The sequence below is a fragment of the Marmota monax genome, unplaced genomic scaffold (genome assembly GCF_021218885.2).
Source record: "Marmota monax isolate L192 unplaced genomic scaffold, Marmota_monax_Labrador192_F-V1.1 WCK01_AAM20220418_F8-fsc00018, whole genome shotgun sequence".
NCBI classification, from domain to species: Eukaryota; Metazoa; Chordata; class Mammalia; order Rodentia; family Sciuridae; genus Marmota; species Marmota monax.
The window spans coordinates 7035004-7062883 of NW_026692201.1; the positions used below are offsets into that span (position 1 = coordinate 7035004).

Consider the following 27880-nt stretch of genomic DNA (forward strand, 5'->3'; position numbering starts at 1 on the left):
TCCCTTCAACTAGGTCCCACCTCTTACAGTTTCCACCACCTCCCGATAATGTCCCCAAATTATAAATTCTTTCAATGGATTGATCCACTGATGTTTAAAGCCCTCAAGGTCCAATCACTTCCTCAAAGCCCCACCTCTGAATATGGTTTTACTGGGGACTGACTAATGCATGAGTCTTTAATGTTTAACTCTTTGGGGAACACAATATACCCGGAACATAACAGGTATTTTCAGTAATTTAGAGATGATTTAAAGTACACTCCTTCTGCATTTCCTAGGTCTTTAACAGTGTATTATATCTTTCTTTGTACCCTTCATGTCAGATGCAGGTGGTGTCCATACTACCTTCTAAATGTCACACACATCCTTTTATTCTCCACTCTGTGACCACAGTTTTAATTGAAGCTTTCACCATCTCTCTACTAGTTTCCTTCAATAATTGGGAAAATGATCTCCTAGTCACCAGACTAACTTCCTTTCTTGATGTTGTTCTAATTAGTTATACATAACAGTAGAATGCATCTTGACACATCATACATAAGTGGAGTATAACTTCTTCTTCTGGTTGTAGAGTTACACCTGTTGTGTAATCATATATGCACATAGGGTCATAATGTAACTTACTTTTAATCTGTTTCCCATCACCACTGTCTCTCCTTACAATTCTTCAATCCCTGCTCAACGTCTCCAGGACAAATCCCTTAGCCTGGCAGATGAGACACCCCTTCTGATGAGGCTCCAGTGCTTCCCTAGTATCATCTCTCAAAACTGATTGTAACAACAAAATATTTACTGGGCATCTCCCATGTGCCGGCTCTGAGCTAGGTATTGGACATAAAATGACAAAACACATGTATTGCTAGCACCTGTACTCGAAAAGTTCACACTGTTCAATAAAGAAAAAAGATAAGTAAATAAAATAATTGGAAACTCAGAGACCTATAAGAATATATCTGTATGTTTTCTTTTAAAAATTGTCTAATAAAATCCAACAATGTAGAAAAAAGATGATATATCATTTCCAACTTAATTCTAATCCCAAAGCAAAAGGTTTAACATTAGAATATTAATATAGTTCACTCTACAACAAAGTAAATCAGAATACGATGGTCTAAATAGATGTAAAAGAAAAAAAAAGTATTTGCTAAAATCCAATATCTATTCCTGATTTTAAAACAGCACTAAGAATAGAAGGAAATGTCCCCAGCTAACAAAGAGCATCTATAAAAACCTATTAACTAACATCATATTTAATAATCAAAGACTGAATGCTTCTCACCCAGATTCAGGGGCAATATTTGCTATCACCACTTCTATTCAACCTTGTTGAAGATTTAATCAGTCTTTTTTTTCTAAAGCATTTTTATTAGTTGTTAATGGACCTCTATTTATTTATTTATTTATTTATTTATTTATATGTGGTGCTGAGAATCAAACCCGGGGCCTCACACAAGTGCTCTACCATTGAGCCACAACCTCAGCCCCTCAATCAGTCTTAAATATTTTTTTATTTTCTTTTTATTTATTTTGTTTGTTTGTTTATTAATGCCTTTTTTGTATTGGTAACACAAGAAGGCAAGAAAGAAAAAAAAAGATATTCAGATTAGAAAAGACAAAGAAGGCTTTATTGTTACACATGATTAGCCATGTAGAAAAGCCAATGGAATTTACAGAGAAGCTATTAGAAAAACTAAGTGGATTTAGTAAGGTTGCAAAATATAAGACTTATATACAAAACCAACTGTATTTTATATATTAGCAATAAAGAACTGAAAATTGAAATTTAAAATAGTATTTATACAGTATCAAAATATGAGACACTTAATGATAAATCTACAGAAATAAGTTGTGCAAGACTTGTATACTGAAAACTATGAAGCATTTGTAAGAGAAATTAAAGATGACCTAAAAAAAGATGAATTTTGTGTGTGTTCAAAACTTGAACTGACCTATGAATACGATGCAATTCCATTAAAAAATCCCAAAATATTTATTTTTAATTCATTGACAAGCTGATTCTAAAATTTCTGGAAAATCCAAAGGACCTAGAATAGCCAAAACAATTTTTTAAAAGAAGAACAAAGTTTCAAGGTTATCACAATCTTATTTATGCCATAGTAATCCAAGATATGGGCACCAAGATAGACAGGTCAATAGAACACAACAGAGTCCAGGAAAGGACCCACCACTCATGCGTGGCTGATGTTTCACAAAAGTGAAAAGGCAATGAAGAACACAGCATGGGGGCTTGTCAACAAAAAGCACTGGAAACAAGTGGAGAGCCACGTGCAAAAAATTAACTTCAATCCATGAGTCAGACCAGTGACAAAAATTAACTAAAAATGGACTTTAGACCTTAATGTGAAAAGTAGGAAAGACGGTCAATCTTTGAGAAGAAAACACAGACCTAAATATAAAAAGCAAGATGTAAAACTTCTAGAAGAACCCCAGTATTGTGGATAATGATATGTGGATATGATGATGATATGTGGATAATATATTGTGGATATGATGCACTAAGAAAAACATTTAAAATTTTTTTAAAAATTAAATAAAATAACGTTTTTACAGCTTAGACAAAAAAAAATAACTTCTAGAAGAAAATAGAGGAGAACATTGTTGTAACTTTGGGTTAGCAAATATTTCTTGATATAAACCAAAAATATGATCCATAAAAGATCAAACAGATAAGGACTTAAATAAAAAAATCAAAAACTTCTGCTCTTTGAAAGACATTATTAGACAAATGAAAAAGCAAAACATAGACTAGAAAAAATATTTGCAAAGCACAGACCTGCTAAATGACTTATTCCTAGAATACATAATTTTAAAAACTCAAATCCAATTAAAAATGGGTCAAACTTTGACCAGACACTTCACAAAAGAAGAGCTAAGAATAGTGGACAGGCACATCACTAATGTTTTCTTTTTCTTTTTTTGTGGTGCTGGGGACAGAAGCCAGGGCTTCGAACATGCCAAGCAAATGCACTACCGCTAAGCAGCATCCTCAGCCCAACATCATTAGTTATTAAGAAGCAAATTCACCATGATGAAATTACACATCTCTTAGAATAGCTGTTGTTAAAAAGGTGGGCCATGACAAACTTTTGACAAGAATATAGAGGAACTGGAACTTGTACACACTACTGGTGGAAATATAAAATGGTACACTACCTTACATGTTTAACACAGTTTTTTAAAAAGTTAACATAAAGATGTTAACATATATTTGCTATTTAACCCAGCCATTCCAACCCTCAATATTTATCCAGGGTAAGAAAGCAACACATTCTTATACACAAATGTTTACAGCAGCTTTATTTGTAATAGCCTAAACTAGAAATGACCTAAATGTCCATCAACAAATGAGTGTTAAAACAAACTGTGAGGGCTGCGGCTGTAGCTAAGTGGTAGAGCACTTGCCTCACAAATGTGAGGCACTGGGTTTGAGCCTCAGCACAACCCTAAAAATAAATAAATAAATAAAGATATTGTGTCCATCTACAACTAAAAATACATTTTAAAAAAACTTTTAAAAAACCCTGTGATATATCTATAAAATGGGATACTACTTACTACTATAAAAAGCAATGAACTATTGATATATCTAATGACAAAGATGATTCTAACTAATTTCTCTGAGTGAAAAGAATTCATATGCAAAAAAAGAGTATGCATTGTATGATTCTATTTAGTTAGATTTTGCATTTATTCTAGAAGTTACAGAATATTGATAGTGATAGAAGGCACATAAATGCATTCCTGGAGAAGGCAGGACTGTGGGGAGGATTGGGAGGTAAGGATTACTAAGGGCCATGAGCAACCTGCTGGGGACAAGAGATATATTCACTATCTTCCATTGTAGTGATGGTTTCATTGGCATGTGTATATTTTAAACATTACAAATTGTTTACTTTAAATATGTCAAATTATTGCATGTTCAATTATGCTGTTAAAATAAAAATAATAAAAATAAAATACATGCAATCTATTAAATTTATTCTATGACCTGCCTTTTCTTGGATTTCCCAATTTTATAGCACATTTAAGCTTTTAGGATAGTCGCAAAATAATGTTTCATAACAGAAACTGTATACATAGGAGAATAATGATTCAACAGCTATGAGTTCAATACACTCTGGCAGGTGTTCAGAAATGATAAACTATACTTCAGCCTAGGCAACCCCTTCTCTCCCCTTCCCCTATCATTAAGCAATGAAAATGGGTAAGAGAATAAGGATGGTTTAATGAGAAGGACACAATTAGATGATTCATAAGATAATGTAGCACCAATGTCTTCAATTACTATGCTCAGTGGCATTTTATAGAATTTTAGACTTGCAAAAAAGGAATCTTCATTCTACAGATTAGAACTCTCAAGTGCAAAATGAAGTTAAGTGGCTTTCCAAGGCCACGCAGCTAGGATTTGGTGACTTTAAAAAATTCAGGACCTGGGTTTAGCTTAGTGGTGGAGCACTTGCCTAGCAATCAGGAGGCCCTGGGTTTGATCTCCAGCACCAAAAAAGAAAAAAAAATTCACTTCCCAGTTCTAAAAGAAACACCAAAGATGCAGGACCCAATATCATCAACCTGTAGCTTAACCAGAATGGGTTACAAATCTGCTAACTTACTTCTGATCCACTGCAGATTCTACAGCACATGCACTCATCAGTTTATCTGTCTTTCTGCTTGCCTGTTTATCCTCAAGACCATAGCTGGTATAAAATTTTTAAAACGCCGAGACACTGATTCTTGATTTTCATTGTTTAAAAAAAAATCATCTGTAGGACTTGAAGACCCATGTGCAGGGGCTGGGGTTGTAGCTCAGTGGTAGAACACCTGCCTAGCACATGTGAGACACTGGGGTCAATCCTCAGCACCACATAAAAATAAATAAGTAAAATAAAGGTATTGTGTTCATCTACAACTAAAAAAAAATTAAAAGAAATAAGTTTTTAAAAATCCCTATGTGCAGAGTTGATCTGATGGCTTAGGGCAGGTCAATGTTCTACTGAGGGAGCATTGACTGCTGGTCTGTGGACCATACTTTAAGACTGGAGTAGAGCATCAAGTAATTTCTAAAATTTCATCAGGATAGTAATGTTCAGTCAGTTGGTCTAAAATAGTGATTCTTCTTTTTTTTATCTTTTTTTTAGATGTTTTTTAGTTGTCAGTGGACCTTTATTTTATTAGTTTATATATGGTGCTGTGAACTGAACCTAGTGCCTCACACATGCTAGGCAAGGGTTCTACCACTGAGCCACAACCCCAGCCCCTAAAACAGTCATTCTTAATATTATCTGGAATCGTCTGGGGAATTAAAAGCAAAAACTGATGGCTGAATCCCTTTTTTAATCCATCTGGGGTATAGGGGCCTTAAGACTTTTTAAAAAGCAACATATCATTTAAAAGAATCACATGTCAGACGATTTCAATTTTTTTTTTTTTTTGTCTCTTTGATTCCTATTAACATTTACCTAAAATTCCCCTAAGGGCTGGATTCTGTGACTGCTATAGCATATTAGGAGTTCCTTTCTGACTTGCTGCCTGTGAGCAATGGTTTCCTTCCACTTAGATGTTTTAATAACAGCTAATATTTATTGAATACTTAGGATATAGTCAACCTGATGGTAAGTGCTATACCTCTTTTCGGGTTTTGTTTGTTTTTGTTTCTGTTTATCGAGTAGTTATGCTTTAAATAACATTTGCTCAAAGAGAAATCCTGTATTTTCTAGAATCAACATTATCTTCTAATTCATAGTCTGAATTTATCACATTTTATTCTGTTTCTAGTAGTTAGAAGCTTAAGACAGGAATAGAGGAAGAGAACAGGAAGAAACAAATAGGGGGAAATTTCTTCTGACCTGCTTAATTACATTTGGTACTTAATTCTCTATGAATCTTGCTGGGGGTTCTCCAGAAATGGACAAAGATTCAGGAAGTCCAAGAGGAAAATTCCAAGAATAGCTATGACTCCATCTTAAGGCAGCTGATTTCCCTCTTGTTCTTGATGAGTGTATTTCTTCCCCAACCAACTAAAACCAAGTGCCACTGATTTTCCCCAAAATTAACTTCTCTTGGAACCAAACAAGATACCATTGAGAACAATGGTAAGAGTTTTTTTTCAGTACAGAGGTTTAGTTAGGAGACTTTAAAAAGTACCTAGTCAATTATTTTTTACCTGTACTGCCGTTTTGAAATGTTTGCTTTCTGGGCCCTACAGACGGCTGAGTACTATGACCTCGTGTGGAATGACAATATCAGGGTTAAGAATTTGTCCTGCAGCTATACTTCCTGAATTGCTGTATCTTCAAACTTCATGAGATCTGAGTGCCATCGGAAATATATCTTTAGCTTTTAGACCTGTGGCTTAGCACTTGTTTAATAAACGGTTTTAGTAGGAGTTTACTAAATGAATTGTGTGTCCAAATGTGTCTCTACTTCCCATAAACCAATGCCAGGGCTGGGGTCCAGGAAGCCAGAGCTGTCCCACCACCTTCCTTGTTTGTTTTTGAGGCGTTGGGATTGAACCCAGGGGTGCTCTACCACTGAGCTGCATCCCCAGCCCTTTTTGTTTTTATTTCAAGGCAGGGTCTCACTAAGTTGTGGAGGCTGGCCTCAAACTTGTGATGCTCCTGCCTCACATCCCCATGTAGCTGGGATTAGAGTCGTGCACCCACCCCACTCCACCACCTTCCTTTGTAATGGAAGATTTCTTCACTATTCCAGTTTTCTTTTTCCTACTTTCTTTGATAAGAACACAATTCACCCTTATGAGGCTTGATGGCCCATTGCCTCACCCAGTCATTTTCCTTCTTAAAATGAGCAAAGCAGCTATGCTGATCCAACCATAAAACAAACACACACACACACACACACACACACACACACTAGTTATAACAAAACCATGACAGTGGGAGACATCAATTTATAAGAGGTATCCATGCACATTCTATGTAATATGCATTACTAGAAAAAGAAATCCCTGGACACTTTGTCAAGTTCCTTTAGCCCATTATGGAAAAAGGAGCTTGCTGGGCAAAGCGGTGGGTGTGAGAGGTTCACACTGGAGTCAGAGAGCTGCCTTCAACATGGGATAGAGAGAAGGCCTTCCCCAGGTCACTTTACCCTTCTGTCCCTCATTTTCCTGGCCCTCAAGTGAGGAGGGGTGGTCTCCAGAGACCCTTGTGGCTTTGACAGTCTGCCTCTCTGTATCTTTTCATCACATTATGACTTACTTAATTGTTTTGTGACTACTTTAGAATCAAGCAGAGAATTCTCTCTCTTTGCTTTGAAAGGAAAGGAAGGAAAGAATTGACTTTGAACAATTATAAAATTCCCCGGGGGGGGGGTTGTTTTGTTTTAGTATCAAATATAATAAATATCCCTCTGAACCAGCTTCAGCTTCTCTTTTCATATAGCATCAAGTTTCCAAAGCAATATGAACTCAAAGTAGGTTATTCTTTAAAAAGTTTTATGAAGCCTTCCAGGGCTGGGGCTGTAGCTCAGTGGCAGAATGCTTGGGTTTGATCCTCAGCACCACATAAAAATAAACAAATAAAATAAAGGCATCTGTCCATACACAACTACAATAAAATTTTTTTAAGTTACATGAAGCTTTTCAAAGGGGTTTTAAATGAATATCTTTCTGTACAGTAAGTCTAGGTAATATTTTGGTTTTTAGGCATGAGACTCAAATTATCAAGTTACATATCTTAGTTTGAAATGTTAATAGGCTTTTTAGGAACCTGTTTCACATTACAGGCTGCCACAAAGCCATGAGGAAGTTGTAAAACCACCAAATAGGATCTAAACAAAATTGATCCAATCTATTTACCTGGCTTAGAAATTAGTATGCATCACTATAATTAGACTGATACCAACTAACCACCTGAACCAACATAACTGCAAAAGACGTGTTCAGTTAGGACCAGGGCCTTGGGCTTTGTGGACCTTTATACAATAAAATCTCTAAGAATTAACTCTGTAACACCTGACTGAGAACCAACAATTCAGAAATCATAAAAACATGCCCTCACTCAAAATTAGTATCTCTTAAACAGCTTTCTTTGGAGATGAGCTTTGGTTATTTGATTAGTTTAAAAGAGCTAATAAATACACAGTCTACACCTGCTAATAATCATAAAGGCTGTTTTAACAACTCAATGAAAAGATCATTTATCTAGGCCTTATCCCCAAACAATAATATCCAAACATTGAAGTAAAAGAATCCATTTTCTACCTACTTATTGGTGACCAATAGCAGAACTTTAGTGCTTTCAAGAGTCAGGCATTTTTATCCATATTTTAAACAGCCAAACTAAGACTTCTGTTATCAGAAGGAGCAATCTGCTGCTAGGATCTGCCCAAATTCCAAGCACCTGCTTTCGCTGGTCTAGAGGCAGATGGTACATCATAAAAATAAAAGACATGGAAAAAATGTACACAAAGATAATCCCTTTAAAACCCTTTAGGAGATTTTTGGGTTTTTTTTCCCCTAAAATCAAATACTATAAATATACATGTTTTATGTTAATATTTGATCTCAGAATTTGGGAACTGATGCAGGAGCTTTAAAAAGTTTCCTTAGCCTGATTTGTGTATACAGCGTGTTCACATATTCCATGGGACTAGAAACCAGCCTTTGTTTATAAGCATCAAGGGCAGAACAGCTTATTTGGGGAATCCTAACAGTTACCCCAATCAGCAGCAGCTGCTGTCCCTTTTCCTCAATATGACCAACAGCAGCATGTTCCATTAAGTTCTGTTATAATAACTCCTAGACACTGCTCAGTGGGGTAAACCAGTTATATTTGCAGGACTTACATAGTTGAGCTAGGTTATTATAAACTGGCCTCATGATATGCTTTTCCACTATAATTATGTAAGGTAGTGCATCTCAAATCCTAGGTGTGTCAGAATCCCCTGTCCAGCTTGTTAAAACATACTTTGTTGTCCTGACTCCCAGAGATTCTGGGAGTAGATCGATGGTTGGACCTGAGAATTTGCATTTCTAATAACTTCCAGGTGGTGTTGATGCTATTAGTTCCTGGACCTCACTTTGAGAACCACTGCATGGTTCCCTTTGGAGTTAATATCAGTTATGAATCTTTGGGCCTGAATTGGCTTTTCAGTAAATATCCATTTTATGCAGCACACATTTGAAATGTGTCATTTTCTTAGATTCAGATGCTGCAGAGACATACAAAGACGCTTTATAAGCACTTGGGAAGATCTGTGAAGGTGAGGCTGCTTCATAAGCATCCAGGGAGAGTCGCTGATGCAGTATGTTTGATTAGTTAATGTGCAACTTCCCAGATCACCAGGAGTTACTGAAACATGTACAATGTGGTGATGCAGTTTCTACAAGACTGCCTGCTGAAATCCAACCGATAATCATCTTATCTTCACTAATTTTTATCTTAGAATTTGAATTTGTCCCTCAAAGATGATGGAGCCTGTTATCTTAAATCTACAAGTAACGTCAATACTTTGAAAACAGCAGATTTCAACAAATGATTAATATGCAGTTTTTGAGCAATGCTTAGTATTTATGTTCAACTCATTTCCCCCCATAATTATACCTGGTTACGTTTTAAAGCATGGCTCTGTCACAAAACCACATCAAATTTTTAAAATTGACTTTAAGCATAATTTGGAATGTAAATACCTTGTTTAACTTGACAAAATATTCCAGTCCAGCTTCCAGGGGATTTGTATCACAGTTCATCTAAGAGGGAAACACACATTTCAGATCTTAGGTGAGTACAAATCATTTCAGTATGACTTTCGTATATTATTCTTTAAAGAGAGAGAATACTTTTTTTGATTTTTGAATAGAGTTTCTGAGAAAGGCAAATTATGGACTGAGCTTTCAAACAGTTGTTGTTTTTTCAAATCCAAAATTCAAATATAGCCTTTCAGCAAATACTGTCATTTGAATATAGCAAATATAGAAACAAAAACAGTTGGTTTCCATAGTCTTTTATTTTAATAAATACATGAAGGATAACACATGATATTCCTTCCATAAACAAGACTTTCACAAGTCTTTTTGGTAATAATTTTGCATAAGTAGGTTTTGAAAAAATACAAAGTGATTTACTTCTCTTGCAATTTGCCAAGAAACCGGGTAAGAAGAGGGAAAAGCAGATGGGAGAAAATGGCTGCCACAGAGTTCAGGAAAGAAAAAAGAAAAAAATGCAGTTGAATCTCAGTCTCCTCAATGTGGCTGGATCATTATACACCAACTCAGAGCTAAAGCCAATTATTTGGTAATAGAATCAAAGTTAATGGTTTTGTTTGTTTGCTTTGTTGTTCTCTTGACTGTGAGAGAACTAGTCTAAATCCTTTAAAAGGAGTCAAACTTTTAAAGACAACATAGAATTTACATAAACCAAATTATTATGTTTATCTCAGGTAACATATTTTTTTCTCATATTTCTTAATCAATTTGAGCTAAACTATTTTTTATCTGCTCAAAGTTGAGCGATTTCTTAGAGAAAAAAATAAAAACAGCAGAGAAAGATTATTGCTGTCACAACACTAGAGGGCGCTCTGGCACTGCTGGGAAACTCGGGAGCCTTAAGATGGAGACAAGCCTTAAGATGGAGTTCTGGGGTGGGAAGCAAGAGGGAAAAGGACAGAGAAATGTTTAGCTGCCACAGGGATGCTTCTGCTGCTTCATTGCTTGGGAACACAGGGACAGAGCCGCCCTCTTTTTCTCTCCTGGCAGCCAGCCTCATCTCAGGCCCAGTTGTAGGTTAAGAGTCCCCAAATAGATTGTCTTTCATGTAGAACTTGCCCAAGCGCCCAAACTCTTTCAACCTTCCAGTAGGCTGTCACTCCAACTCCAGGCCCACTCGCTTTTGCCCATAGTATCTGTCCAAGGGTCCCATGCTTTTGGATTAAATTTGAGACTAAATGAATTTTATTTTGTGCTGGGACATTTGTAGACCATATATAATATCTGTGACAATTCTAAAGGATAAATATTCCACTTTATAATAAAACAGAGGTTCTGATGGGTTAATCCCATAGCTAGTAGGTGGTAAGAGGATCAGTTTAAATCCAAGAGCCCCTATTCTGAAGTTTACCTTTACCGCTGTCCCTTATCTCACCTCTCAGGTCTAAAACCACAATGTCTCCCAAGGAATCAAACAGCAAATCTTAAAAAATTAAGGTTCCAGAGGTAGACTGCCATTCCAGAGAGGACAGTTTGAACCCCAGTTAGGCCACTTATTGTATAATCTGGACCAAATGGTTCACTGAAACTAGTGTGAATGCATGTAAAATAGGAGTAATGATAATAACCTCCTGGAGCATTAAGAAGGGAAATAAAATCATGCACGTGAAAATGCTGGGAAATTGCACTTGACAAATAGAAGATCTTAGTTCCCCGCACCATGACCAGCATGTGCTGGACCATCACCCTGCCCCTCAGAGAGAAAGAAAGTTACGTCACCAAAAAGTGCAAGATAAGAAGAAAATGAGAATGGGTCAGAACATAAAGAAGGAAGAGAGAATTTAAAAGGTGATGCTCAAATATTGAGGGGTAGGTCTGCTCCCCATAGTCAGAGATAGGTATCTAGGGCTCTCTGCCAGGAAGGAGGAATTAAGGCAGAATAAGCATCATGTCAGAGTTCCACTGAACTTTCAACTATCAAACCCTTTTCCTCTAATCAAATAAAGTTGTCTTAAGAATAAGTCATTTCTCTTACAGCAAGAACAAAAGTTATTGCAGTTAGAACTAGCCCTCACATAAACATCAGACACAATAAACATAAACTTGTAATAAGATGCTAGCATTTCAAACCTCGGACCCCCAGGCTCTGAAGGCTTTCTCCAGTCTTAAGGCATTCATGGCATAGGTTCCAAAATTGTCGATTCCCTCCTCCTGGCCCGCGTTCATGATAGCATCATAAAGTGCTGCAGAATCTTCTCGTCTGTGGTATAGCTCCCAACCCAGCTCACCTGAAATAAACCCACAGGGGCCACAACATGATAAGAACAGTGACCACTAGGTCTAATGTGCATTAGCTAACACACATACATGCCAGAGAAATTCCACTCATGCAACAGAGACATTGTTAGTTTTTAAAAGAGCAGTTCACAAAAGTTGCCATAAGACCCCTCTGCAGAGGAGCCTACGGGGTTACAGGTGCCTTTGTGTGTGCTATTCTGACTCCACATGGAGCACAGGATGCAAAGCACCTCTTCTCATGACCCACAAAGACCATCAGACAGAACTTACTCTCCATTCTTGACCCCATCTTCAGAATGAGGCTTGACTATTTTGGGGACAACAATGTTTGGTAAATAATTAGCATGGTATTTTTGTCAGGATAAGGGGTTCAAGGTTTAGAAACCCCAACTCCTTGCCCAAGAATCACAGGCTTAAAAGTACCATCAACTGAGAATGATTCCAATTATCTTTACTATGGGAGAGCCACAGTCTGTCTCCCTTTGCATCTCATTTCTTCCCCACTTGGTATTTCATTCATAGAACTGTGGACAAAAGAAAGGAAGGAAAGGAAGAAGGAAGGAATACAACCCAGTCCTGTATTTTTCATTTATTCACCACTTTTGCCAAGGTCTGGCGGAAGAAGGGTGGGAAAAGTTGAACAGAAGCCCAGGGAAGAGTTGTACCTTTCGTATTGTGCATTCTCCTTGTTCCCCATCATCGGGGCTGATGGTGATGTGCTCTTACAGGGCACCACCAGCACAGGAGTAATATGTGATTCAGGGGATGCTTGGGCACAAAGTATTCCTTCACTGAAGGGACAAGGAGGTCTAGAGGAAGCTAGAAATGAATCCAGAGCCCCACTGGGAAGCTGAAGATTGTTCTGTATCAAATACTTGCCATGTGCAAGGTTAGGTATTGGTAAAGGGTTCCTAGAGAACAGTCTGGAAGGTCAGCTGGATCATTGACAATGCTCTAATAGAAAGCTTAATTCATTGAGGATGGTGTTTAGGAAGATTCCATCTCTAGCAGACCATTTGTTCCCTGATAGAGTCTGCTGGCCTGGATAATCCAACTGTTCCCATGGCCATCTTTTCCTGCTTTCTTATCTACCCTTTCAAATGGGAGAAACAGTTGGAAATCTATGGATCCACCCTAAAGACTAGGAGTGAATGGACAGACTTGTCTGAGAGTTGGGTAGAAGAAATCTTCCTCCAAAGTCACACTAATAAAAGTGTGTGTGTGTGTGTGTGTACACATACATGTACACACCCATTTCTGGTAGCATCTTCTTTTAAATTTCGAGACTTACTTTAAGTCATTCTCCAAATCTTACCAGTATAAGATATCCTAATCGCAGTAACAGGAATGTTGGAAACCTTTAGGGTCTTGGTTTGGAGAAATTTGAAAGCATCCTCACTAAGATCTTCAGGAGTCAGTTTCTGAAGAACCTTCCTTGCACGTGGCCCTGCAATTCCAAGGACTCCAAGCTCATCAGTTATGTTTTTAATTTCAACATCATATCCGCCTTTGACAGCCGCTTCTTCAATCCATCTGCGTTTGAGTCATGAAGATTATGCTAAATAATGCTTGAACAATGTATTTTGCTCACATTATTTCTCTGAAAACATGCTTGAAGACATGTCTCATGAAGACATGTCTGAAAAGTCCCCCAGAGGGTCGTTGTATACAATTACCTGATTTTTTTAAAGTTGAGAAAACTGAGTCCCTGAGATCTTAAGTGATTCTCTTTAAATCACCCACTTACAAATTTGGGGGTAATTTTTTACAGTACAGAAGGAGTGTTCAGTTTAGATGAGCTCTACCACACAGTTCTTTTAAACCGTGACAGCTCTGTTGCATTTCAGCTAATGATTCAGTCTTCAAAAATTAATTTGAACCCAAATTTGCTCTAATACCTGTACACAGGAGACATACTTGTGCTGCTAAAGGTTAATAATATGCCTGCCACTAGACACATAATTGCTCTGACAATCATGAGGAAAAGATAAAAACTCTGGTTTCAATTTCTAAGTCTTGATGAGTTATTAGAACCCAACTACAGGATTGATTTATAATTTATTAGGCAGTACCTGGAGCTATGCAAGTCTATTATAAAGTGTTCATCTGGATTTAGGCAGAGCTAAGCTACTAATGTGGTACCAAATACATCTTACACTAGAGTATATAATTTACATCCTTTTCTGACTAAGGTGAAAAATCTTCCAGAATAAGGCATTTATTAAATAATACTATTCCAAGTATTTTTGCAATATTACATTAAAGACCACAGATTTTGTAGGTGACCAAAAATTTAAGCTTGATTTGTCACGTCAACAATGTTAGCTGGGGGCCAGAAAGCACAAAGCATCACAAAGGTAGAGAAGAACCCAGGGAGGCAGTTCACTGAAGTGGATCAAATGTGATCATCAGACAAAAAAGGATTGGCTTGAGCAAATTACTTTTTGCTCAGCTTCCTCACCTGAAAATGACAAGAAAATATACTTAGAAAATTTTTGAGAGAATTAATTGAGGTAATGTCTGAAGGGGTTCTGGCACATTGATAATGCCTAATGAAAGGGAGTTAATATTATTAAAAGCAGTAAACTTGCTGGATGGATTCTTTGGAGGGGGAGAGGGAACTTCCCTTCAAAGATCTTCCTACAAAATTCAAAATGATCAGGTTTAAGAAAAATTAAGTTGTACTTCAAGTACTAGTAAAAGAAAATTTCACTATTTTTTCTCAAGAGTGAGTCAATAAATAATATGTACATTTTCTTACTAGACCCACACTTACCTAAGATCATGAAGTTCTGATCCAGAACCAGTTATTAACAGAAACTCCCCCGGAGACTGGTGAGAAACAGTCAACTCAGCATACACTCGACCTTTCGGTGTTAACATGTGACTTATATTTGTAAAACCCACCTACACACACACACAAAAAAAATTAAATTTATTTAGGATTAGGATGAATTAAAAAAAAAAACTTATGCCTTCTTTTAGCCCACTTGTAAATAAAAAATATGGGTGTTGATAATGAAAATCCTCCTACTCTTATCATTTATTTCAATTGTATGAACTATCCAAACCCAATATTAATTTACGGTTCTCAACAAACAATCACTTAAAGCTATTTTCCATAAAATAATACTTCCTTTAATTGAAGTCAATTTTAAGTTCTAAATGACATAATTAAGCAAAGCCATTAGGTCCGTGGATGATAATTCACACAACAAAATTTTAAATTTGAAAATTAGTTCTTATATTCTTGGTTAGTTGAAGAGTTCTAGTGTTCATACAGATATTAGGGAGCTCAAAGAACATATTGGATTTTGACTTTGGGGAGGAAAAAAAAGAGGGGACAGAGAATTAAATGGGACAGAATCCTGGACCTTGTCTATTTACCTTTGGAATGACATTTGCAAAGAGATGGTCCAACAATCTAATGGAGTCTTGGCCTTTGATGTTAAACTTGCCAAATGGTGATAGGTCAATCACCCCTACTCTTTGCATAACCTGTTTATATTCACAGCCCACAGGCTCAAACCAGTTTGTTCGGCGAAAACTTGGCCTGAAACACAGTATTTAGTATTATAAAACAACAGTTATCCATTGTCCAAAAATTACAGAATATTTTAATAAACTTTACCCAGCTAAAAATGCTTATTGGGTGGGATAGATTCAAATTAAAAAGTTTCTTCTCAGCAAAGGAAATAACCAATAATGTGAGGAGAGAGCCTACAGATTGGGAGAAAATATTTACCACATGCACCTCCAGTAAAGCATTAATCTCTAGGATATATATGAAGAATTCAAAAAACTTAACACCAAAAAAACCAACAACCCAATCAATAAATGAGCTAAGAACTGAATAGACCCTTCACTGAAGAAGAAATAGAATAGATCAACACGTATATGAAAAAGGGTTCAGCATCTCTAGCAATCAGAGAAATGCAAATCAAAACTACACTAAGATTTCATCTCACTCCTGTCAAAATGGCAATCAGCAAGAATACAAATAACAATAAATGTTGGTGAGGATGTGGGGGAAAAGGTACACTCATACATTGCTGATGAGACTGCAAATTGGTGCAACCACTATGGAAAACAGTATGGAGATTCCTCAGAAAACTTGGAATAGAACCACCATTTGACCCAGCTGTCCCACTCCTTGGTTTATACACAAAGGACTTAAAATCAGCATACTATAGTAATGCAGCCATGTCAATGTTTATAGCAGCTCAATTCACAATAGCTAAACTATGGAACCAACCTAGGTGTCCTTCAGTAGATGAATGGATAAAGAAAACGTGGTATACACATTCAATAGAATATTACTCAGCTTTAAAGAAGAATGAAATTATGGCATTTGCCAGTAAATGGGTAGAGTTGGAAAATATCATGTTAAGTGAAATAAGCCAATCCCCCCCCCCCAAAAAAAAACAAATGCCAAATGTTTTCTTTAATATGCGGATGCTAATTCACAATAAGGAGGAGGTGGGCAGGGGCACTAGAGAAGAATAGCATTATCTTGGATTAGGTAGAGGGAAGTGAAGGGAGGGCAGGGGAGGGGATGTGGGGTTAGGAAAGATAGTAGAATGAAACAGACATTATTACTTTATGTATATATGAGACTGTATGACCAATATGATTCTACAACATGTACACTCAGAAAAATGAGAAATTATATCCCATCTATGTATGATATATCAAAGTATATAAATGCATTCTACTGTCATGTATAGCTAATTAAAACAAATTTTAAAAAAATTTTAAAGCCTATTGGGGGTGATGTGAGGTGTGGGATGAAGGAAGAGATACAAACTAAAATTCTATTCTGCAACTCATACGTAAGTGTTAGAATTTGACCTGTTAAAGTTACTTATTGATCCCTTTGTTCGATTTTTGGTCTGGGGTTTTCTTTGGGTTTTGTTTTGTTTTTGGTACTGGAGATTGACCAGGAACACTCTACCACTCAGTCACACCCCCTTCTTGTTTTTGAGACTGGATCTCACTAAATGGCTGAAGCTGACCTCAAACTTTCAATACTCTTGCCTCAGTCTCCCAAGTTGCTGGGATTATAAGCATGTGCCACTGCTCCCAGCTCCTTTGGCTCATTTTATAATGAATGAAATATTAACTAGAAAACAAGACAGAACTCATGGTTTTTCAGCTTTGGAAGAGAGTGTAGAGGTCAATCAGCCTAGGGATTTTGAACCCTGGTTGCACATTACAGCATGCCCAAGGAGCTTTTTAATAACACCAGTGGTTGGGCCTAATTAAATCAGAATATTGGGATGGGGGTGAGACTATCTAGTCCAGTGCTTCTCAAATATTAATGCAAAAACAATCACTTGCACTTGTTAAAATACAGATTCTGATGCTGTAACCCCCGGGGTGAGGCCCCATGGTCTACATTCTAATAGGCTCCCAGGCAGTGCCCATGCTGTTAGTTCACTCCTGGAAAAAGCAAGGGTCTGGTCCAACATCTTCATCTTTCAGAGGAAAGGCACAAACTGACTTCTAAGACCTTTGCATTCATTAATGATAGAACTGGGCCTGGAACAAAGGTCTCCCTCCTGACTTGTGAAAGTCCTTTCTATTTTATGAGGTGGACCTCTAACATGGTATTTTAACTTCAGAGCAAAAAGCTAAGTTTGCAAAATTAATTTTCAGTAGTTTAATAATTAAAAGAGTAAAAGAAACTTAGGTCAGATCCAAACCTCACAAAGTCAAGAATAGAGCTAGTATTTATCTGAGTAATTTAGGAAAAAGCAAACCAGTATTTGGTCACCAAATAATCTGAATTGGCTGCCTATGGAGCCCAAATTCATTCATCAGGAGCTAGCAGCCCTCCACTCTGCTTTGCACCATTTAGATCCTGGTCTTAACAAAAGACATCAAAACCTGTTTAAATAAGCAAAATAACAGCTCAAAAACAAAGGTAACTTAACTTCTAGACTTGCAATTTGTTTTCCCAAGGTTTATGGGTTCTCATGAGAAAATATATATACATAATTGCTATTAATCCCAAGAACAACAATGGCATATAACACTTCACCTGAGTTTAGAGACCTGTTTTAGTGGCATGCTTTTTTTTTTTTTTTAGCTTAACCTGAAATGCTAAGCAAATTGTATTTTTTTTTCCTAATTTATCAACTGTGTATGTAATTTGCATGGTTCAGTGCACACACACTAGAGAGCTGGTGCTTTGAGCTATTTTGTGATAAATAGAAAATCCAAAACCGCAGGTCTTTTTCATTTTGAGGTTATATTCTGTGTGATTTAACAAAGCATTCCAAGCCACTTGGCAAACCTTTAAGGGCCAAAGCCATGTGGGAGTTTGGACAGGGGTGACCAAGGTTGCTCTGAGATTCTGGTAAATGCCAAGTGGATGAGGTTTTGTGAGGTCTGGTTACAGGACTCTCAGAGATATATGGCCCTAGATGTGGGCCAATGTCATATGAGCTAGATTAATACCTTCACTACCAGAAAATAATTAAGTAGGAAGGGCTCATTGGAATGGGGTACAGTGATTGGGATAAGGGGGAATCAGTACTTCACTGCTGTTTCTCACCTCACCTCCATAGTTATGCCTTGGTCAGACCACAGACAAGCTGTCATTCACCTACCTGTACTGATTGTCCTGGCCTGGTTTGTAGAACCAGTGTGGCTGCTCCCAGCCAGCATGGAACCCCATAGAACACTTAGACTCCAGGGTTTTATAGAGACCACTGACTCGCTGAGTTGGCCTCCCAGCAAAGCGTTCTTCTTTAGGATAACCAACTGAAAAGGGGAAATTGATACTTAAAATAGCTTATAGTCAAAATGATAGAGTATGTTGAAGATATTCAGAAAATGGAAATATAGGACTTAAAACCCAGAAGAGCATGTGTGCACACCCATAAACATACACACACACACACACACACACACACACACACACACGCGCGCGCGCGCGCGCGCGCGCGCGCGCGTATAATGCTGGGAGCTGCCACGTAGGAGCTGAGCGCCCCCTAGCTTTGAGCAGTGGAAATGTGGAGACTGGTTTCTGCTGAGCGTGGAAGCAGGTGAGCGAGGCAATGGAAGTGGGCCTTACTCAATGGGAGTGGGCTGCCCCTTGTAACATTGCCTCTCTGCCTTATTTGGATGGAATATTCTTTCAAAGAGCCTCCCCCTTAAAAAAAAAAAAAACAGGGTTCCAAGCATGTTCTCTCTCTCTTTCCAATGGACCCCTAAGGTAGGAGAGCCGTCACAGATTTTGAAAAGGTATTTATTTCTGTGTGCTTGCATGTTTTCTTCACAGTTTTCTTAAGTTATTGGTGCAGCCAGCTTTTGGAAACCCAGCATACGTCGCCAGCCCGGTTAGTTGGTGACACACACACACACACACACACACTTTTATGTTAAATACAAAGCTCTCGTTTATATTGGTCATCAAGGGAGTTATGGTTTGGAACTTGAATGCCCCCCCAAAGACTCATGTGTTAAAGGCTTAGTCCCCTGCTGATGGAGCTGTTGGGAAGTGGTGGAACCTTTAGGAAGTAGGACCTGTGGAAGAAGTTAGGTCACTGGGAGTGTGTCCTCAAAGGGCAGATGAATTCCCAGCCTCTTCCTCCTGCACTGTTTGCTTCCTGGAAATCAGGAGGCAAAACAGGTTTCCTCTGCCATCCACTTCCACCATAGGTACTGCCTCACCACAGGCCCCAAAGCAATTGGGTCAAGAAACCATGAACTGAAACCTCTGAAACAATGAACCAAAGTAAACTTCTCCTCCTTATAAGTGATTTTTCTTAGGGATTTTGTCACAGTGACAGAAAATAACATGAAAGGCAAAATAAAAATGTGCTTAAAATTTAAAATCAGGATTGAGTGCCACACATTAGATATATACATTCATCTATATTCTTTGTTGTGTCTTAGTCCCGGACTACCCCCATGTCATCAAACAGAATAAAGAGCATCTAAAATCAGAGGTGCTGCAAGTCAGTTCTGTTAACCCTTTGTAAACAACGGTGATTTTGTACTTTACCAATGTTGTTGAATCCATATGATTCTCTGGCCTTGGCTTCAGTGTACTGTGTTGTTGTCCATTTGCCATAGCGATTGGGGTCCAATTCTATCAGGTCAAAAGGAGGTTCTCCATGCAGAATCCAGTCACTCAGATATTTCCCTACCCCACCAGCATGGATTATGCCATATCTTTCAAATACAGAAATAGACACCCCTGTTACTAATGCATGTTATTTTCAAATGATAAAACATGTCCAAATATTTCACAGGCCTCAAGTTTGCAATGCTCTGTACTATCAGAATATATAAATAAATAACATAATCATTATGCCATCCATTTTTGCCTTAAAAATGAAGAAATGTGTGTTTAGGCTCCAAATAAGATGTGCCTGACTTGAAAGCTAGTTTTTTTCAAATAGTTTTAAGAGATGTGCACCTGGAAAATATTTCATAACTCTTAGCAAAAAAAAAAAAATGCTCCCTTTAAGAAAGCAGGGATGCGGGTAAGCAAGGGGGCCAAGAGGCAGATGTGGTTGGTGCCTCAAATGCCCTCTGGAGCTGTGATTATCCTGACTGGGAGGAAATTTTGTGGGAAAAATCTTTGCCTCAATGATCTCTTCAAGGACTCAATTTAGTTCTGACTCCCCTTACGCAGTGACTTCATACAAGGAACTTGGGCCATTTTCTTGGAGGCACTTACTTGAGGTACCTGTGAGGAAGAGGTAGAAAGGGGCACTGGTCCCTATATTCTGGAACTAAAGAGTGGTTCTGTTTTCTATTTCATAAGAAGGTCATTTAAAACCTAGATCATGATTGTGGCCAAATAGAGTTTTTGGATATCAGAATGGGGGGACCATGGTTTTACATAGGCCACTTGCAGTGCCACACACAGGCTCTTATCTAACTGAGGCCATCACTGTGGCTTTACATGGGATTAAGTCAAGAGAAGCTTCTGAGAAATTGGGCCAGGAGTCATGGGGAGAGAACCCAGGAAAGGAGCTACATGAGTAGACTTAAGATGCGAGGACCCCAGTCCCCAAAGTATAGTAAGTTCACAAAACCACGAGTCTTAAAGAGTATGGGGAAACTGCAGCCAAGACTGGAAATGCTAACTAACTTCCCCATCACAAGACACCAATTTTACTATTTTGAAAAATGAATGCCTCAAGATTTATAAGGCCATTTCTCAAGGAGAATGAAAAGGCAACAACGTACACTTCTCTGGGCAGCATAGCAGTAGACCCCTCAAAGAGCTGGCAATCATTAAACATTAGTTGAGTAAATGGACAAATAAAACGGGGAAGAAAAATAGAATATTAGAAGCTGTGATATGATAGTAAAGTGGATTTGACATCAATAGTCACCAAATTAATGAGACAAATATTAGAAATGAAACATCAAAGAGGCAATGGAATCATAAATAGGAAGCAACCCGAGGAATATAGAGAATCAAATCGTGTTGAACAAACACAAATTATGGTGAAAATGCATCATATATTTTACATTTGATATTTTGAATTATCTTTGTCATATTGTGTTATAAAAACATCCTTGTAAAATTAGGGCAAATTGACCTATCTGGAGATAACAGCATGAAAAGAGACACGAATAATGGAAATGGCAGGAAATACACAAAGAGAAAGCTTCAGGAAATTCTTGCCTTTGTTTATGCTCATCTTTAAAACAAGTGATTAAACCATTACACTAAAAAAGCAGTGCTTTAAAACTAAAGTATTTTTATTTCTTGTTCATGAAAAGGAGAAAATAATCCCCCCACCCCTCCTGCATTTTTCTTTTTTTGGCCCCAAATGATGGAACCAGACTTATCTAAAATAAGTGATTCTGCAGCAAATATCAAATTACATGGGACTACTCACCCAAAGCCTATAGCCACCCAGTAGTTTCGGACCCCTTGATGAGGCCCCACCATGGGAAGAATGTCAGGAGAATAGGTAATAGGACCGTTGACAACATTGATGATGTCGGCCGTTTTCAAGACTGGAACCATTTCCATGGCAGCTTCAACATGTTCCATGATTCGGTCTAGATCAGACTCAAAGAGTTCCTTTCCAAAGCCTGGAAATGCACGCCACTGTGGTCAGGATGCCATAGCCACACTGCCAAGTGCTCTAAAGTGCCCTGAGTCTCTGAAATAGCCTACACTTTCAGATGGCCTCTTTGGAAGGTACTTCCTTTTTTTTTCTTTTTTTTTCTTTTTTTTGTAAATCTAAACTTGACATTCACTATCCCTATCCACAGATGGATAACCATGATATTACTGAGAACAATAATGCTACTGTTCTTCAAATTTAAAAAAAAATCACCTTTTGAATTAATCAATTTCTAAAGTTATGCATATTAAGTTTCCAATATGGATTGAATCCAATCCCCAACAACAATAATTTGGTTTGTGAGGAGAGCTCTTTATCCTTCAATTAACCATGAGAGCCTGTTCATCCCCCCAGGGAGGGCAAATGGGAATTTACAAAATCCTGCCAGGACACTGGGAAAGTGAAATGGTGCTCCAGAATCTAGCATAATGGATTTTGGACTCCTTTTAACTTTCCTTTCTGCAGGAGACCTCTGTCCTCCATCCTGTTCCCACATGCATCCATGGGGCTGGAGTTCTCTGAAAAAAGGCAGAGTCTTGGAGGCATCTTCTTGTCCTAAAAGTCACTGTTATGGAAACAAGGGCCACAGATCAAGTTCCAAGAAGAATGCCTCTGCTAATTCTGGTGATTTTCTGCACAGTATCCAGCCAGCTTCTTGCTCCCCCCAGGGACTGCACACGGGCATTCTCATGGAGGCCTGCAGGTCACCAGGGTTGGTTTAGGACACATGGGCCCTAGTGCTCAAGGGTAGCTAACAATCAGGCTCTCCTTCCAACTGGAATTATTTAAGTAATTATTCAATGTTTATTTGGAGGACAGGCTGCTGGCATGGGTGAAGCCTGAGAGGGAGACTAACGGGGTGGGGGCACGGGGGAACCATTCTCCTCACACCTAAATGTGCAGAGTCCATTCAGCAAAACCAAATCCCTGTGAAGTAAGCTGGCCCAGCTCCTGTGCAAGGTGTTTTACTAATCATTTTCTGTTACGTGGGCCTATTCTTTGAGGAAAAAGTGGGAAGAATTCATTCTCTATCCCAAGTTGCTTATCAAAGCATAATTCTAGAAAGCACAATTTCCTCTATTTGCTTATGTTCCTTGTAATATTTCAGTACCCACAACGATATGTTAGCTCTCTTTATAGATTAAAACCAGAGGTACCTCTTTTGGTGACCCAGTTCTTCACTTGCCTCTGTAAAAATATTACACACACACACACACACCCCACAAATCCTGACACTTCTCCTTTGAAAAACTTAAAACAGAAGCTATAGCACCTCTGTGTTAGCCTGGAGGCTAAAACCTTTTTCATGTCCAGTATGTTGCATGGTAGGGGCCTCAGTTTGCAGTACCAGCCTCTGCTGCTTGCTCTACAGGGTTAGAGACTCCTAGGCCTTCTTTCTTTGTAGGATGGATAGCCTATTTCTGATTCCTGCCATGTATCCAATTGTCAAAGCACAATAGCAGCTCTCTTCAAATCTTGAAACTAAACCAAGTGGATAGCAAATGAAGGAAAAAGGAAAAGAGGCAGGAAGTTGGGGTGGGCAGGTAAAAATTCACCTGGAGCCTTTCAAAGTAGCTCAAGCAGGTTTCTTTAGCTTTCCCACCACCAACTGCATCTTCTCTCTTTTCTCACTTCCTGCTGATTGTTCAAAAGGATAGGAGAGCAGACACCTCAAATTCCTCCAATATCTCCTCCAATGTCCCAGGTATCTGATTGTGCAGTACTATGGCATGTCTTATTTCACAACTGACCCCAGCCATGAAGAGGATGAACCATATGTATCGGACCTGCCCTCATTTTCATTTGCTGAACTCACCTGGAGGGACTCCACTGGTGACCCAAGAGTCCTGGACCTTCATTTTCTCCTGACTTTCATATGGACCAAACAAAAGCCCATCCCTTTCCTGTCGGAGGTAGTAGGATCCTTCCAGATCACGGAGCACAGGGAGTTCTCGTTTCAAAGCTTTCACTTCAGGTATACTCGATGTAACAACATACTGATGTTGAACTGGTATGAGGGGGTGTTCTAGTCCGATCATTTGGCCTACTTCACGAGCCCAAAATCCTTCAGTTAAAAAAAAAAAAAATCAGCCTCCTCATATCAGAGAATACATTCGGCATTTGTTTTTTTGGGATTGGCTAACTTCACTTAGCATTATCTTCTCTAACTCCAGCCATTTACCTGCAAATGCCATGATTTTGTTCTCTTTTATTGCTGAGTAATATTACATTGTGTATATATGCCACATTTTTTTATCCATTCATCTATTGAAGGGCATCTAGGTTGGTTCCACAGTTTAGCTATTGTGAATTGTGCTGCTATAAACTTTGATGTGGCTGTGTCCCTGAAGTATGCTGTTTTTAAGTCCTTTGGGTTTAGACCGAGGAGGCTGATTCATAGTGGTAGGGAGGGGGAGCATGGGAGGAATAGATGAACTCTAGATAGGACAGAGGGGTGGGAGGAGAAGGGAGGGGGCATGGGGTTAGAAATGATGGTGGAATGTGCTGATCATTATTAACCAAAGTACATGTATGAGGACACGAATTGGTGTGAATATACTTTGTATACAACCAGAGATATGAAAAATTGTGCTCTATATGTGTAATATGAACTGTAATGCATTCTGCTGTCATATATAAATAAAAAATAAATCAACTGACTTTAAAAAAAATCATTTAAAAATGTCACTACATACCCTGAACCAGCCATGGGCTGTGTGTGAGAGCATGCACGTTTGAGTACATGAGGGGACTGGACTGACGTTGCTGCTCTGACTGTGCAACATATTTGTCCTTTTTGCTCCCTCTGCCTATGATCCCCACACAGCCCCTGAGGTGGGTGTGGCTTTCCAAGCTGTCAGTCAAACTGCTGACTGCAAGACATCACCAAGCAACTCCCTGAAACCCAAATCCCTTGCCTTATTTGGGTTGAACTTTCTGGAATGTCTTCCCCTAAATAAATAAGAGGGTTTCAGGTGTGCTCTCTCTCTCTCTTTTGCCTGCTTCTCTTGCCTCCTTCGTGAAAGCTGAGGTCAAGGAACCCTCACTGGACCCCCCAAAAAAGGTATTTTCTGTCTCTATGTGGTTATTTAGTAGCCATCACAACTCACCTTGGAGTGAATCAGGTGATTCAGTCATGTGTCGCAGCAACTACATATATAAACATAGGATATATGACGCTGATGTGGCATTTATATTAAAAATATTTAGAAGGCTTGGATTCTCATGGCAAAATCTAAAGAATGTCATAACAATCTTTAAAAAATGTTTTCTTGCCATGCTGGGGGTCAAACCCAGGGCCTCATACATGCTAACTGAGTTATACCCACAGCTCCTTACATTTTTTATCATTGTAAAATTGAATGGGGGAAGACAAGACAAGACAATGTTTGGCACTGTCCAGAGTTTTGAAGATATTTATAATGTTAGGAAACTCTAATCCTGAAAAGGCAAAGTTAGACTGCAAACCCCTCCCATAAAATTATTTGAAAGAAAAAAAAAAAAAACAAGCAACCCAGACATATAAAAAGTACAAATATTGATAAGAAAGGTGGTATAACAGACTGATCCTACTCGTGGACAGAGATGCTCAGGCCCAGGAAGAGGCCACTGAGTTGATGTGATCAACCTAATAAGAATTAATAGTTCATAATAAAGCCCCGCAAATCAGCTCCTATACCTCCCCAAACCCTACTCTCCAAACTACTGATGGCTAAAATTCCACAAATACAGAATCTCTTGGTTAACTTAAAATCTGAATCTGTATCTATTTGGGGAGAAGTAGAAAACTAACTTTTATCTGTTACTTTAAAAGGTTCTTTTTCATACGTTTGTAAGACCCTTTCTTATAAAGAGCACATAAGAATTGAATCCACAGAGAGTTTCGGGTAGTTCAGTGATAGAGCACTTGCCTAGCATGCACCAGGCCCTGGGTTCAACCCTCAATACCACAAAGACAAAAACAACCAATAAGCAAGAGCAAAACAAAACCAAAACCAAAACCAGGATGGTAAGAGGAGCCACAGCAGAGAGGAGACGGGGCTCCTCAGTAGTGGGGAGTCTCCAAAACAAATGTTTTTTACTTCACATTTTATGCCAAAGACAGGATAATTTGTGACAGAAGGACCCTTGATTCTTTCTCAGGCTGACCCTTCAGGCCATAGATGTGGCACCAATGCCCAGTTAGGGGAGTCATGCCCAAGGTCACACCAGGAGATCCAATAGTCATCACATCTTACTGGTTTTCTTCCTGCAGAAAGACTTTATTTGAAAAATCAAAGACACCTTCACTTGTATTAAGGTATTTTAGACTCTAAAATTATAAAAGTGATTATTACTTGGCAGGAATATGTTGTTGCCTGACCCATCAATGGATTGTTTCTGGGGAGAGGGGTTCTATTTGCTTATTTGTTTCATAAAGATTTTGAATAGCCGTTCAAGTAATTAGAGAATCCTGTTTAAGGGGCTGGGATTGTGGTTCAAGTGGTAGCGCGCTCACCTGGCATGCGCAAGGCACTGGGTTCGATCCTCAGCACCACATAAAAATAAAATAAAGATATTATGTCCACCTAAAAAAAAGCTAAAAAATAAATATATAAAAAAGAGAATCCTATTTAAGTTATTGCTTTCGAGGTTACACATCCTAAATTTTTAACCATTTTTATTTCCTCATTTTTTTTTTCAGAAACAGTTCTGAAATCTCTATTAGTTTCAGAGCTAGATACAGAATCATTTCTAAGTCTGTCTGGGAACCCAGGTTATGTTCTTTTATGTACCATCAAAACATTGCCCTGTACTCTGTCATTTTGCTTTAGCCTAACAGCTAACTTGGTCACCCTTGATTATAACCCTTGAAGTGGTTCCTATTTGTAAACTAGAAATCTGTCTTCTAGGCATGACAGTTATTTGTTGTCTTTAATACTTTAGAGACTTAATTTATTCTTGCTAGTAGGAAAATATGAATTACTAAATATCAGGACTTTGCAGGAAAATATAGTAAAACCACAGATTCTAGTTACATATACTAAAGCAGTTTTAAAATATAAAAGATCAAAATATTTATTCTAGCAATTTAAACTACTGTTTTTAATTGAACTACTTTGTTCAATTAAAAACATAAACTGAAGACAATAAATTCTGTCCTATTCTAACATATTTATGAACTTCTGAGACGAGTCTCTTGCTTATTAATGTACTTCATCATTAAAATAAAGTGGAAATGTATGCATAAGTCTCATAGAACTGTATTACTTCAAATCCAGTAGCAATCTCTATGCTATGTTACCCTGCAGTGCTGGTGCCTGTTGGCACTCTCTTCCTCTCTTTGTTGATAAATTAGCCTAAATCTAGCCAAGATTATACTTCAACCAGGTGCTAGATCACCCAGCACCAAGTTCAAAAGGGAATGTTAAGCAAGGAGGACTCCTTCTACCATTATCACTTAAAAAAAACTGGAAAGTCAACAAAAATGGACATTGAAAATGGCTTCCTTTTTTTTTAGAAAAATACAATGTCTAATAGAAATAGGGTTACAAGGAAGGGTGAAGGTTCCCGAATAAGGTTACTTTTACGAGATGGTTTATACAGTTGCTGGCTTCACTCTTTGAATCGGAGAAACAGGCAAAATTAAGCAATTCTTTTTGGCTGAACACGGGGCTTCATGTTGGTATGATTCAGTCACATTTCTGATTTGCCTTACTAGGAAAATTCTTTTTTTAAAATGTTTTGGGTTTTTTTTTTTAGTTATAGTTGGACACAATACTTTTATTTTATTTATTTTTATGTGGTGCTG

The 27880-nt window shown here is 38.1% G+C and overlaps 1 protein-coding gene across 2 annotated transcripts in view; it reads right to left on the reverse strand.

Annotated features, from left to right (window-relative positions):
• Dmgdh (dimethylglycine dehydrogenase) overlaps window positions 1-27880 on the reverse strand; it is a 59662-nt gene that overhangs the window by 13821 nt on the left and 17961 nt on the right. For both annotated transcript variants that reach the window (XM_046427629.2, XM_046427622.2), the window contains 9 exons: window positions 23906-24154; window positions 21856-22054; window positions 19998-20167; window positions 18598-18751; window positions 15371-15536; window positions 14760-14890; window positions 13299-13516; window positions 11816-11973; window positions 9671-9730 (listed from right to left, as the gene is read on the reverse strand). In XM_046427629.2, the coding sequence (XP_046283585.1) occupies window positions 9671-9730; window positions 11816-11973; window positions 13299-13516; window positions 14760-14890; window positions 15371-15536; window positions 18598-18751; window positions 19998-20167; window positions 21856-22054; window positions 23906-24154 (1505 nt within the window). The remainder of the gene's footprint in view (window positions 1-9670; window positions 9731-11815; window positions 11974-13298; window positions 13517-14759; window positions 14891-15370; window positions 15537-18597; window positions 18752-19997; window positions 20168-21855; window positions 22055-23905; window positions 24155-27880) is intronic.